This window comes from Nycticebus coucang, chromosome 7 (assembly GCF_027406575.1).
Source record: "Nycticebus coucang isolate mNycCou1 chromosome 7, mNycCou1.pri, whole genome shotgun sequence".
Classification (NCBI taxonomy): domain Eukaryota; kingdom Metazoa; phylum Chordata; class Mammalia; order Primates; family Lorisidae; genus Nycticebus; species Nycticebus coucang.
Genome location: NC_069786.1, coordinates 61,966,540 through 61,980,598, shown reverse-complemented (window position 1 = coordinate 61,980,598; position 14,059 = coordinate 61,966,540). Strand labels below are relative to the sequence as shown.

The window sequence follows — 14,059 nt, the reverse complement described above, 5'->3', positions numbered from 1 at the left end:
GCAGGAGGTGGGGAGTTGTTTTCACTGCTCTGTGTATTGCTATGAAATAGAAATGTTTGAAAATACACCAAGATGTTGGAGCTATTGGATAATAGTTTAGGGATTTATAAACTAAGTCATAGACTTTGTGGTTACTTGCAGTGCCTAATTATATTTCAGGATGCCCTGTGTTCTGTAAGTATTCTTTTAGGGGAAAATATTATTATAGTTATTATTTCGATTATGCTTCTTTCTCTAGAATTTTGTTGATTAAGTTCTCCTATCTGTAGGTTAAATCCCTTTGACTACTGAGAAGCCAACATTCCTTTCTGGTTATGAGTCACTTTGTTTACATGTTTGAAATACACAGCATTTTGTCTAAGATTTCCCTCAGAGGTTTTAATATGCTGTCTCTTTGTCCTTTGTTAACCACTTTTTAAAAAAATCTCTGAAGTAAAGTTTGAATGCTGTATTTGAACTGATATGTCTAAAATGAGTTCCAGCATCTGCAAGCCATCAGTAGACTTTTGAGAGATAAGATAGGCAAACTGTAAGCAAAACATGTCTATGTGTTTTGCTTTCTGGTTATTGCAGAATTAGATTTGGTAGCGAAACTGAAGAAAGGAATTTTGTAGGCCTTGGTCTATTGTTTCCCTCAGGTTTTTCTAGGTTTATGATTATAAATATCTCATCCAACTATTATAGGTCTCTTAATGTTGAAATTGTGTAAGTTAGATTTCTGCCACACTATCTTAATCTCTGTTATCCTATTTTAAGTTGCTCATCATTTATAAGTGAATATGTAAAGAAACAAATCTCTGTAAAATATCCTGTTAGAATACAGTATTGTACTTCACTGATTTTGAGAGAGGTCTTGACTGAAAAGCAATTTACATCAAAAATCAATAAGCATGATTTTTATTCTTTTGATATGACTGTCAATATCAGCTTAAGATGAGCTTTTTTTCTAAGATAGCATTAAGAAGCTGCAATAATTTTCGTTAATGTTAATTGCCAAATGAAAAACATAGCACATTAAGAACATTTTTTGGTTAGGGTTGAAGGTTTAATTTTGTCTTGCTTTTTGAATAGTGATTTTTAGAGATGGTGAAGATTTGTTTTTTGCTTTTAATTTAACCCATATCAGCCAACAAGGAACACTTTTTCTGAAGAATTGCTGATCTTTCCTAGGCTTGTTGGAATTATAGATCTAGTTTCTTTCCAAGTCAGACAGTTGCGTGACTGATAATTTTAGCATGTTTCTAAATGCTGAATTTTTCAAATGGCTTGATTAGAAATATATAGTCACTTTTGCAAGTTATCATAATTGCATCATCTTAAATGGCATATGAAATAATTTTTAAAGCACAAATTTAGCGTGTCAATTTCAAGGGAGTTTATGAATCGTACTGTGAAATTTCATTGGTTGATATTAGTAATCAGTTAAGCAAATAAATCCTAGCTTAAACTAAGGGAAAACGTTGCAAGATTAAAGTGATAGCATTTTATTAATGTGACTTTTTGTGCAGGTTTATACTTTAAATCTTCAAAACCTTTTAAATTCTTGATCAATATTATATTAATTCACCACATAGCAAATAAAGGTAGGAAAAAAATATTTTAATCCCCAAACTTCACTTTCTCCTCACAATGCTTATAAGATAACAAGTCATAAGGTTCTTCTTTCCTTCTGAACAATAAATACTATATCATGGAGTTTTAAAATAATTTTTACAGTTTATGGTGGCTTTTAAGCATTTGTATGTTAAAAATACAAGCTTGATTGAAGCATGTATATGAGTAGTTAGTGTTTGAGCTTTATTTTTAATTTGTAGTTTATTCACCATCAAATTTAGATTAAATTATTTGCTTTTTTTCTATCAGTGAGCAATAATAATCCACATGTGATCATTTGGTTCTGACTATGCATTTGTATTGCCCTTTGAAATCATGAAGGCATTAGAGAACAAAACCACTTTTTCTTACAGAGCTCTCCTTTTTCTACTCTGTTGTTGACTCCTTCTCTGGATATTTGACCCCCAATCTAAATCCTTTTATATCACTGCAAAACCCTAAAGACTTGCTCTTAGGTAGTGTCTCAAAGACATTCCTTTTGAGGTCTGGTAATGAAAGTAGTTAATGAGAGAATGTGGGCATCCTTTTTTGCATCACACAGGGGTTGTGGTTTCCCCATTCCCCTGACAGAGCAACTGATGGGTGTGGGGCCCATATCACCACAGTGAATGATTAACTCTCTTATCTTTGGGTTTGAGCAGAACTGATTCATTGTTTACACACTGTATTTATGATGCCTTTTGACGATGTGGGAGGATTTTCTCATCCTTTGTCCAAAACTGGACAGCCATTTACAATTTTTAAGTGACCTTACAGACACAGTTGCTTTATTTGTTTATTTTTTTCCATAAACAAGTGGTTTATTTTATGTGCCAGTGAAATATTATTCTCCTGTGTGTTATTTCATTGGACTGTCAGCTCAGCAGGCGGGGAACTGTTGTCCTGTCCACATCTCCAGGCCTCAAAGACTGAAGATTTTATAGATTCACCCACATTCCAGCAGTTCAGTATAAAGATTACTTTCATTGAGTAAGACATTATTATAAAAATGAATTCAAGGCCGGGCACGATGGCTCATCCCTGTAAGTAATTCCAGCAGTCTGAGAGGCTGAGATAGAAGGATTGCTTGAGGGGAGTGTTACTTGAGGCTAGAAGTTCAAGACCATCATGAGCAACAGTGAGACTTGGTCTCTACAAAAAAATAGAAAAATTGGGCGGTGCCTGTGGTTCAAGGAGTAGGGCGCCGGCCCCCTATACTGGAGGTGGTGGGTTCAAACCCAGCCCTGGCCAAAAACTGCAAAAAAAAAAAAAAAAAAAAGAAAAATTGGTCAGGCATGGTGGCAAGTACTTATAGTCCCAGCTTCTCACTCAGGAGGCTGAGCCCAGTAGTTTGAGATTGCAGTGAGCTATGGCTACACCACTGCACTCTAGCTAGGAGACAGAGTAAGACTGTTTAAAAATCAAAAACAGAAAAAGAAAGAAAATTCGAGATCAATTTATGACCTTTTTTTTTTTTTTTAGAGGAAGGAAGCTTTAATTGCCAGGGAGAACTCAGGTGCCTCAAGGCATGAAATGCTGAGTTCCCCAGAAACAGTTTTTTCTAAACTCTTTTATACTTTTTTCTTCAGCTCAATATCAGCTGCATGGTTACAGTTACAATAAGGGGTACAAAAAGTTATATGGAGGGATAAGGATAGTACATGTACCACTAGTGAGCCTAGAGTACATAAAGTCTCTCTCTCTCTCTGTCATCAATAAATGTTTCAAATGGTGACAGAAACACAACGCTGCTAATGTGGTTTTAAGTCTTTATTTACATTTCTAAATATATTCTTCTAAATGGAAAATTTTAAATGCCAGGTCTTATTAACCAGTAGGTCAGATTTTTGGAACAAAATCTTTAATATAGATCATAGCAAATATAGATCATAGCAAAATCTTTAATATAAATCATAGGTAGTATTTGCTGACTGATGAGTATCATGTGTAAGAAGACGCCGTGGTAAAACTATTTTTTCCACGTTGGCTCCATATGTAGATTACGTAAATTGAGTAAATAAACTCGGAAAATACTTAGAAAACATGTATTCTATACTTAGGAAAGTATTTAAGATAATCTCTACAAGAAATGAGCATTCCATTTTTAAAGTTGCAAGTAAGAAAAATAGATGATTTCTGTAAGAAAAAAGAAAATTTTGTGTTTTATTGGAGAAATAACAAGGATTTGTCATTTTTACATGTTGTCTTGTATGTAGAATGTTTTCATTGTCTACAATGCTATTTATATTTAAAATTATATTGTTGAGAAATTTCACAATAATACATAACTCTTGACATGTTTTAATCCCTATCAGTGGGCGTGATATCTGGGTGAGTGATCTGCCTGTAAAAAATTCATTTATCGGGAGGCGCCTGTGGCTCAGTGAGTAGGGCGCTGGCCCCATATGCCGAGGGTGGCTGGTTCAGGCCCACTTCCGGCCAAACCGCAACAACAACAAAAAATAGCCGGGCGTTGTGGCGGGTGCCTGTAGTCCCAGCTGCTTGGGAGGCTGAGGCAAGAGAATCGCGTAAGCCCAAGAGTTAGAGGTTGCTGTGAGCCCTGTGACGCCACAGCACTCTACCCAAGGGCGGTACAGTGAGACTCTGTCTCTACAAAAAAAAAAAAAATTCATTTATCTTTGCGTAGTGTCAGTTATCTTACATAGAAACTGTTAATATTTGCTATAATGTTTTTGGTGATACAGATTATATAATGATAATTTTAGCAATGGTATAGCTGTGAAAAAATTAATATAATTCATAATTTTTCTACTTTTTTCACTTCTTCTAGATGTATTGAACAAAAATTTAAGCGCTGCCCTCCGCTGCCTACCACCAGTGTCATAATAGTTTTTCATAATGAAGCGTGGTCCACCCTGCTCAGAACTGTCCACAGTGTGCTTTATTCTTCACCGGCAATACTGCTGAAGGAAATCATTTTGGTGGATGATGCTAGTGTAGATGGTAAGAAAGCACATGCAAATTAGATTGTTTCCCAATTAAATGCATGTGATGGTGTCTAAAGTCTATTGGTCATAGTATGCTGTCCGTATATCATCTCAGAACTTGAATATAATAGTTCAGATGTATGTATAGTGAATGAAATTTGAATCCAAATATTCAAATCCTTTGGAGTACAGAAACATTATTTATTGTTCATAGCAACATAGTCCTCCATGTGAGACCTCATGGTAAGGCTTAGTGCCTAAGAGCACAGACTTGATCCTTGAGTCAGGCTCACTTGATTTAAATCCTAGCTTTTGCCCTAACTAGCTATGTAACATGGGCAAATTACTTAAGGCTTGGTTTCTTTATAGGTAAAATGGGAATCATATTATATTTTATCAGATTTATTATGAGATATGTCATTAGCTTATAAACCACACAAAGGAAGCAAACCAGCACTAATTAGACCCAACATGTCGTTGATTATAAGATGAAATACAGAAGTAGTATATAACTCTGGGTGTTGTTATGAAGATTAAATGAGCTAATATACATAAATATATCAATAATAAATAAGAGTCACCACATTCTGTTTTATTTTGGCTTTTTAAAATATGACAGTATCATTTACAAAGTTAGCCAGATTCTTTACTACATTTCTTCCTAAAATTAGAAAGGTACTAAATTACATCATTTAAATTGGAATCCTAAGTCTAATCTAACAAATGGTCTAATTTGTGAAATTTTAAAACATTACAAGTATTTTAAACACTGAACAGATACATATTATTTCAATGATTACAAAATTTAGTCCTGAACGAGTTTAGGTTCTTCAAGAACCTAATTTTGAAGGTCATATCTAATCATCTCTAGTTCTAATTGATTGTTCCCTCATCAGTAAAATGACAATAATACTTTCATTCAATCCACAACATTGTCTAATGTAACAAATAGTGTTATTTTATGTACCTAAGAAAGGAAGAAAAAACACTTCTTATTAGGTGACAGTTGTATCAATGATAAGATGTATCATTTCAGATGCCAGAAATGATAATAAATGAATAAAACGTGAAATTATTAATCTGGTTTATTACCTAATGATTATATATAATCATATAATTCTAGACATTTCCATGGTTTTAAAATTAAACGTCCTGAGTGAATTAGGGTTATGTTCTCCGAGATTAATATCTAGCTGGAATGTGTTTGCTTATCACCAGAGATTTTGACCTAGGTGTCAAACCTCAGGAGAGGTTTGATAATTCAAGTCCTGTGATCTATGATTTGAATCTCGGCCTTGGTTACTTCAGAACTCATTTGTAATCAGCTGGTTTATTTGTTGCTTGACCTGTTCTGAATTTTTTCTTATTCTTTCTGTGTAGTTGAACTGCTGTCCATGGAGTTTTAAGTGATATCTGGTTAAGTTCTGCATACTTCTTGTGTGTTTTACCTTAAAAAAAACCTTTACCTTAGAAATATTTCTCTCTTTAGTTTCTTAAAACTTTCCTGATTTTTATTTTGTTTGATTTCCAAGTAGTGAGATAATAGGGGCATTGTACGTTTACTTCTAGTAAACTTACAGTTCAAGGTATCATCTTCATTTAATTGGACAAAATTTTGGAATTGAAAGAACTCAGACTGCAAAGTGATAACCAATTATAGAAATCTCCCTGTTTCAACCATTTTAATGTTTTCCAGTTCTTTCCTAACCACTGTCTGAATAAACATAATGTTTTCTAATATCCATGTCAGATTTTTACCTAACATTGTTATTAATCTGTTTCTTTGACCTTAAATCCATTTTTAATGAATTTGAATCCATTAGATAGATGCATTTTACTTAAACATCCATCTTTTTTTCCAGCCGGTAGTGTTACTGTATGTTATACTGCAGTGACTATTTTTGTGTGTATGTCATTTTCCTTCTTTTGAATTATACCTTTAGGTAAGTTACAAGAAGTAAGACTATTTGGTCAAAGGATCTGAGTATTTTTATAATTCTGAAATTTGAATAATTTTATAAATCTGTCATAGTGATCAATGATAGTTTAGAATTTTTATGAACATCTTTGCTTATTGGTAGGGTTTGTCTTACTGAATCAGTCAAAGAGCTATCTGATAGGTACCCACTGTGGAAAATGTGTCCCTCATTGCTGTGAAGGAATAACTAGTCCCTGATTCCAATTTGCTTAGGGAAAGGCAGCATAAATCATGGATAACCAAGTGACAATGAAATAGTTAAATCTCAGCGGGAACAAAAGGCAGCATTTAGGAGCAGTGGCCACGTGATATGCCCTGTCTTAAATGCTCTATTTCCACAGTAATCTCTTATCTTATGCTCCTACCGGCTTTTTGTTATGAAAATCCTAATATTCTCATTTTATAAGCAACCGAGGAACAAAAAAGGTAAAGTAGCATGCCCCAGCTAAACATGATGGTGTCTTATGTTGAACCCAGGATATCTGAATTTACATGGCTGTGTCTCCTTAAATTCCCACAAGAGGGATGTACGGGGAAGCTAAATTTAGTGGACAGATAAAAATTGACAGGAAGTTCAGAAGTTGGGGGTAAATCAAAAATTTCTTAACAAATTCAAACAGTGAGCGAGTTTGTTGAAAGGACCTATGATACATTTATTTTTTAAAAATCAATTCCCATTCAGAACCCTGAAATTTTACAAGGCTCTTAAAGCAAAACATATGGATGATTGTATTTCTCAGACAAATTACAGTCCTACTTGTCTCTCAGAGAATTATTTCTGAGGTACTTACGTGTTAAAAAAGTTAATCTATTACTCTGTAAGATAACAATGTTTAGATATTTATTTTTCCACAAAGGTTATTCCTAGACTCTCACCTCCTTTATGAATGTTTAGGTCTAAATAAGCAACTCCCTTATCTGCGCCCCTGAAGGACTGAAGAACACCGGCCATCCCAGATAAAGTCAACTGCCTGTGCTTCTACAACCCCGCAGAAGCATTCACCCTGTAACATTCACTGCCTCTTTCAACATTCCCAAATCTTTCTGATGTTGTGCTATAGGCCCAAGAAGAGAACTGTCCTATATATTTAACAAGGAATCAAGAATTTTGTGGTGAAAAATCAGGCTTAAGAAGGTGTCTGAACAAATGAACAATTGACTGATTTGATTACTTTTCTTCAGCTGTTATCTCAACTTTTGCCTTTTGTGTATCACATCCAAATTGGATATTGAATATTTTAAATTACAGTCCCGTTACAAAAATCTGTCTGTTTTTACCCTTATTCTTGATTTACAGGCTCCCTTTTACTTTCATATTTTTACTGGAAAAAAATCTGTCAGGGGACTCCAAAGCCTTCGAAAATTTTCTGCTGACTCTTTGTACAAATATTCCCAGACTGGGGTAGCTCAGGACTTTCCTACATTTTTTTTTTTCTTAACATTTTTTTTTTTTTTTTGGTCTTAAAAAACTGAGAATCCTTTTGATAATTGGCATTGTTCTTCAAAATTTCCAGACTTAAATACTAATTTTAAAAGTTGAATATATTTTTGGTCAAATTCCATTTCCTTTCTTCCCATCAGCAGTCTTCTCAGACATCTAAGTCTTCTTTTTTTTTTTTTTTTTGTAGAGACAGAGTCTCACTTCATGGCCCTCGGTAGAGTGCCGTGGCCTCACCCAGCTCACAGCAACCTCCAACTCCTGGGCCCAAGCGATTCTCTTGCCTCAGCCTCCCCAGCAGCTGGGACCACAGGCGCCCGCCACAACGCCCGGCTATTTTTTGGTTGCAGTTTGGCCGGGGCCGGGTTCGAACCCGCCACCCTCGGTATATGGGGCCGGCGCCTTACCAACTGAGCCACAGGCGCCGCCCCATCTAAGTCTTCTTAACTGGTGGAATCCATGCCATTAAGTCTCTCGCTCCCTCCCAGGCATACTTATTGATAAGAAGTATACAGGATAAGTGTGCATTATGCTATAAATGTGTTACAAAGTTATCACTCACTATTTAACATTTTTATCCCGGAACAGAGTAAAAGAAGTAAAAATTAAACAAAAAATTTCTTCTTACTGAAGAACATGTATGAGTAGCCCTTAAGATTATGGATGTAGAAGGATCGTTACTCTGTGTGTGGTTTATTCGCTTTCATGTAGTATCTGTGAAAATAAATTTAGAAAGAGCTAATCCAGATTTTCTTTTCTCTTACAGAATACTTACATGATAAGCTAGAGGAATATATAAAACAATTTTCTATAGTAAAAATAGTCAGACAAAGGGAAAGAAAAGGTCTGATCACTGCCCGGTTGCTAGGAGCAACAGTAGCAACAGCTGAAACGCTCACATTTTTAGATGCTCACTGTAAGTATGTCTGTGTAGACCTAGTTGTAATGTTTTCCCTCCCCTGCCCAATTTGAAAGGTAAAGAAGTTTTCCCCTCTCTTTAACAGCACTTCCACCTGGTAATCACAGCAATGACAGGCCAAGCAGTTAACATCTTTGCATAGAGTTCTTACCTCCTTGGTGTTTAATCTCCTCAAATTTAATGTTTTGTTTTTTGTTTTGGGGGGGTTTTTTGTTTGTTTGTTTCTGGATAGAGTCTGTTGACCAGCTTCTCCATCAGGTTATCTTTGCCTGGAATTCTTTTTTTTCTTTCTTTCCTGTTAAAAAAAAAAAAAAAAGAACATTGTTTTTTCCTTGTCATTCCTGATTTCTGTACTTTAATGTGAGAGAAAGTTTATTTATTTAGGTAGAATAATCCTTTCATTAAATTTTGTCCTGGTACCACTTTTTTTTTTGTTTGTTTGTTTGTTTGTTTGAGAAGTCTCGTTTTACCACCCTGAGTAGAGCAACCTCAAACTCCTGGGCTCAAGCAACTCTCTTACCTCAGCCTCCCTAGTACCTGGGACTACAGGCTCCAGCCACAAAGCCCAGCTAGTTTTATTTTTATTTATTTATTTATTTATTTTGAGACAGAGTCTCACTTTTGCTCGGGCTGGTTTTGATCTGAGCTCAATTCATCCATCCTCCTCGGCTGCCAGAGTGCTCAGATTACAAGTGTGAGCCACCGTGTCTGGTGACTGCTTTTAATTTTTATTCCCCCAAATTTGCAGACTGCTTTTTGTGCCAAGTTAGCGGTGCCCCTCCCAATAGCTTCGGGCATGTCTTCTACCAATATTGCCAATTTTTATTTGTTTTTTGTTGCTGTGGGTTCTTTGTACTTTAACTTTTTTCAGCGTCCATGTTTTTAAAGTATTTGTAAAGTTTAGAGTTAATGTGTAATGTACTTATGAGATATTACTAAAATGTTACTTCAGCTGTAAGTGTAGTGGCTTTTATACTCTTTGTATGAGTGTCTAGTTTTGAATCGTCCAGCCCTTAGGTTATATTTAACACAACTGGTTTAGACCACATGCTTATTGTTACTGAATAGCTTTTGGATTTGCTTGAGTTGTTAACCTCTAGCTCTCTCTTAGCCCCAGGCAATTAGAAAATGAAGGGCTGTCTAAAGGTAATCCAAGAGAGGTGTTTTACAGGGGAAAATGCCATTCTCTAATATTCCTTCTCCTTGTCCAAAATTACCGTCAGATCAGACTGAGCATTCTTCCACTTCACTTCACTTCCACTTTGTCTGATGCCAAATTCCACTTCATAGGGAGCCCAGAATAGGTGTCTGTACCATCTGAACTCACCATGTGTTAGGTGAGACAGCCTGGCCTGGCCTGAGACTCCGTGGCCTTCACTTTTCCTTAGATCTGGAGCAGATCTGAATGGTCTTTCTTCACCAAAATCAGAGAAATGAAGATTTCAGTTACTGAACCTTACTCAGGGGGAGACAAGTTTAAATAAAAGTTTTAGGGCAAGGTGATATGGAATAATAAAAAATTATATTTGATTCATTGCTAATTTTAAAGGGAAATACATCATCTACACCTTAAATATACCAGTATCATTTTGCAACTTTTCTAAGAGAAGCAAAGATCATCATCTATAGGATAATTTTCCTAACTCTGCTGAATTCCATTTTATCTTTTTCATACTACCTTCATCTAATCACAAGAAACATTTAAGAAGTTTCCCCTCTGGCCAGGCACAGTGGCTCATACCTATAATCCTAGCACTCTAGGAGGCTGAGGCAGGTGAATTGCCTGAGCGCACAGATTCAAGACCAGTCCGAACAAGAACGAGACCCCATCTCTAAAAGTAGCCGGGCGTTGTGGCGGGCACCTGTAGTCCCAGCTACTTCGGAAGCTGAGGCAAGAGAATGGCTTGAGCCCAAGAGTTTGAGGTTACTGTGAGCTGTGACATCACAACACTCTACCAAGGATGACAAAATGAGACTGTCCAAGAAAAAAAAAAAACAAAAACAAAAAACTCCTCCCTGGAGATCTGTTGTGCTAATAGCATGATGATTATAGTTAATAATAGTGTGTCTACTTGAAAATTGCTAAGAGTAGATCTCAGACGTTCTCACCACACACACGTGCACAGAGATAAACATAGAAGTGATGGGCTATATATTTTTAAGGCAACATCTCACTCTGCTGCCTGGGTAGAGTGCTATGGCATCATCATAGCTCACAGCAACCTCAAACACCTGAGCTCAAGCGGTCATGTTGCTTCAGCCTCCCAAGTAGCTGGGACTAAAGGCACCCACTACAACACCCAGCCAGTTGTTCTCTTTTTAGTAGACTCTGGGTCTTGCTTTTGCTCATACTGGTCTGGAACTCCTCAGCTCAAGCAATCCACCTGCCTTGGCCTCCCAAAGTGCTAGGATTACCGGCAAGAGCCACCATGCCCAGATGGATATGTTAGTTTGGTTATTATAATCAGTTCACAATATATGAGTAAAACAATGCTGCATACCATAAATATATACAATTTTTGTCTGTGATACCTCAAGCCAGAAAAAAGAATGCCCCCTAAATGTTCAAAACATAAATCACTTTGTTATTCTCATTTCTTCATAAACCTTCACTCAAACATAAAGATAAAAGTTTTTGGTGTTTCTATTTATATTATGTTTCTCTAGGTGAGTGTTTCTATGGTTGGCTGGAACCTTTGTTGGCCAGAATAGCTGAGAACTACACTGCCGTTGTGAGTCCAGATATTGCCTCTATAGATCTGAACACCTTTGAATTCAATAAACCTTCTCCTTACGGCGGCAACCATAACCGTGGGAACTTTGACTGGAGTCTTTCATTTGGCTGGGAATCACTTCCTGATCATGAGAGGCAAAGAAGGAAAGATGAAACCTACCCAATTAAGTAAGATGAGTTCTCTCAAAGTTTATATTTACACCATATACCTCCCATTGAATATGTATGCACTTTTTGCTTTTACAGAAATTGCCTCTGAGGTAATTCATATAAACAAAATAAAAGACAAATATAATCTACAGAGAATAGGAAAGTTATTTATTTGTGCATTTGTACAAGATGTTGCTGAGTAAGAAGTAGAATCAAGTGCACTCTATGTCCTCCTCATAAATCATTCTTTAAGAATCATAAAGCAGGGCTAGAAGACAGTATTTAATTTTGTTTAGCAGGAAAAGGGCACCCAGCACTTCTTCCCAGTCTCCCCCCAAACACTTGATTGAAGATAGCATTTTACAATTAATCTACATAGAAGCTTTGAAATTGTGATATGTCTTCAATATGTGAATTGATGTAGTTCTTAAAATGTGCTATTTTGTCTTTAGTTTTTATAATAAAGTTTGACAATGGATTATTTTTCAGAACACCCACTTTTGCAGGAGGCCTTTTTTCCATATCAAAAAAATATTTTGAGTATATTGGAAGTTACGATGACGAAATGGAAATCTGGGGAGGTGAAAATATAGAGATGTCTTTCAGAGTAAGTTTTTGGAGATTAAATGTAGCACACATGTTAAACAATGAAATATATTTGTAGAAATGTCTTTCAGAGTAAGTTTTTGGAGAGTAAATGTAGCACACGTGTTAAAGAAATATATTGTGTTCTGATCGGCCGGCATAGCTTATTATAGATGTGTGCAGTCTTTTTGTGCTTTCTAAAATTTAATTGCTAGAAATTTTGGAACAAGAATATTTCCTTTTAACGTGTAACTTAAAGTATTTAAAGTAATTATTCATGTTGCCAATATAACAAGAGGAATCAGTTAAACTCCTGTGTCTGGTCAGTAACACCAATGAATGCAGTAGTAGCTACTGAATTTATAGCCAAGATAAACATTATTAAATCTAGTGCTTCAGGAAATGAGTTGATTTTCAAGAGAGTCAGAATGGAAAAACATTTATATATAATTTTCAAGGACACTGGACTTGACTGTTTAGATTAAATGAGCCGTTTTCCCCATATATATAGTAAAAGTTAGCATAAAAAACAAAACAAAGACTTTGGGTAGTCTTCACATGTATCTTATTTATTTGATTTCATTTTCTGCAATAATTTATTCATTTTTCACCTCTCAGGCTGAAAGGCAGTGGGAAAAGAATTGAACTAGGGGTTAGAAGATTTTAAGTTTTGGCTCTGGCTCCATCACGTGTAACAGTGATGATCTGAACCAAGTTTGTACTGCTTATGGTCAGGGGTCTTGTTTTATCCATTTCAGAATTTCCAACCCTTCACCCATGTTGACTCTCAAGCATAGTTTGTTGAATTGATCCTATCACTGAGATTTCTCATTTATTTAAAAAAGAAAAGGAGAAAAAGAGAATGTGATCACTTGCCCTAATATTAGAATGTTAATCATGAAATTTTTTCAGTGTTTTTTACATGGTGATTATTTTAAGATATTTAAATAAAAAGGTATTTTTCATTTTATTTAGAGTTAATGTAAATAAAACTTTTGTAGATAGGCATGAAGTTTTTATAATTACCTTCACAAATGTAATAGATTGTACTTTGGTAATATGGCTTTCTCAAATTGTTTCCTTGAAGGCAAGATTAAATATGCAAAGGGTAAACAGGGTCTGGGTGCATTTAATACTTAGGCTGCCAATTCTCTGAGAAGAGAAATCCTGTGATTTAGGTGAAGTACCCATCTAAGTCGTGTAAGATGGATGTCAAATCCATAAGAGCTTTTGCTTTTCTGTGCTCATTAGAGAACTTGTTTATAAAAGAAGAAATTTTGGAATTTTTTTTAATGAAAGATCTAGAAGAAATCTTTGTTAACTTTCTGAAAATATGCTTCTGTTATCTTTAGTCTTTATACCATTGAATAAAATCATCAGGGCACAGAGATTATTTATGAAATTACAATGAATCTCTATAATTTGATTTTAGTAAGTTAAAGGTGAACTTAAAAACACTTTGATTTTTCTAAAATATTGTAAATTTAAACAAATATCATTAATCATCAGGTATGGCAATGTGGTGGGCAGTTGGAGATTATGCCTTGCTCTGTTGTTGGACATGTTTTTCGCAGCAAAAGCCCTCATTCCTTTCCAAAAGGCACTCAGGTGATTGCTCGCAACCAAGTTCGCCTTGCAGAAGTCTGGATGGATGAATACAAGGAAATATTTTATAGGAGAAACACAGATGCAGCAAAAATTGTTAAACAAGTAA

The 14,059-nt window shown here is 35.4% G+C and overlaps 1 protein-coding gene across 2 annotated transcripts in view; it reads left to right on the top strand.

The window, feature by feature from the left end:
- Positions 1–14,059, top strand: part of GALNT3 (polypeptide N-acetylgalactosaminyltransferase 3) — a 54,347-nt gene that overhangs the window by 30,862 nt on the left and 9,426 nt on the right. For both annotated transcript variants that reach the window (XM_053597914.1, XM_053597915.1), the window contains 5 exons: positions 4,385–4,557; positions 8,724–8,873; positions 11,544–11,778; positions 12,250–12,367; positions 13,855–14,055. In XM_053597914.1, coding sequence (XP_053453889.1) covers positions 4,385–4,557; positions 8,724–8,873; positions 11,544–11,778; positions 12,250–12,367; positions 13,855–14,055 — 877 coding nt within the window. The remainder of the gene's footprint in view (positions 1–4,384; positions 4,558–8,723; positions 8,874–11,543; positions 11,779–12,249; positions 12,368–13,854; positions 14,056–14,059) is intronic.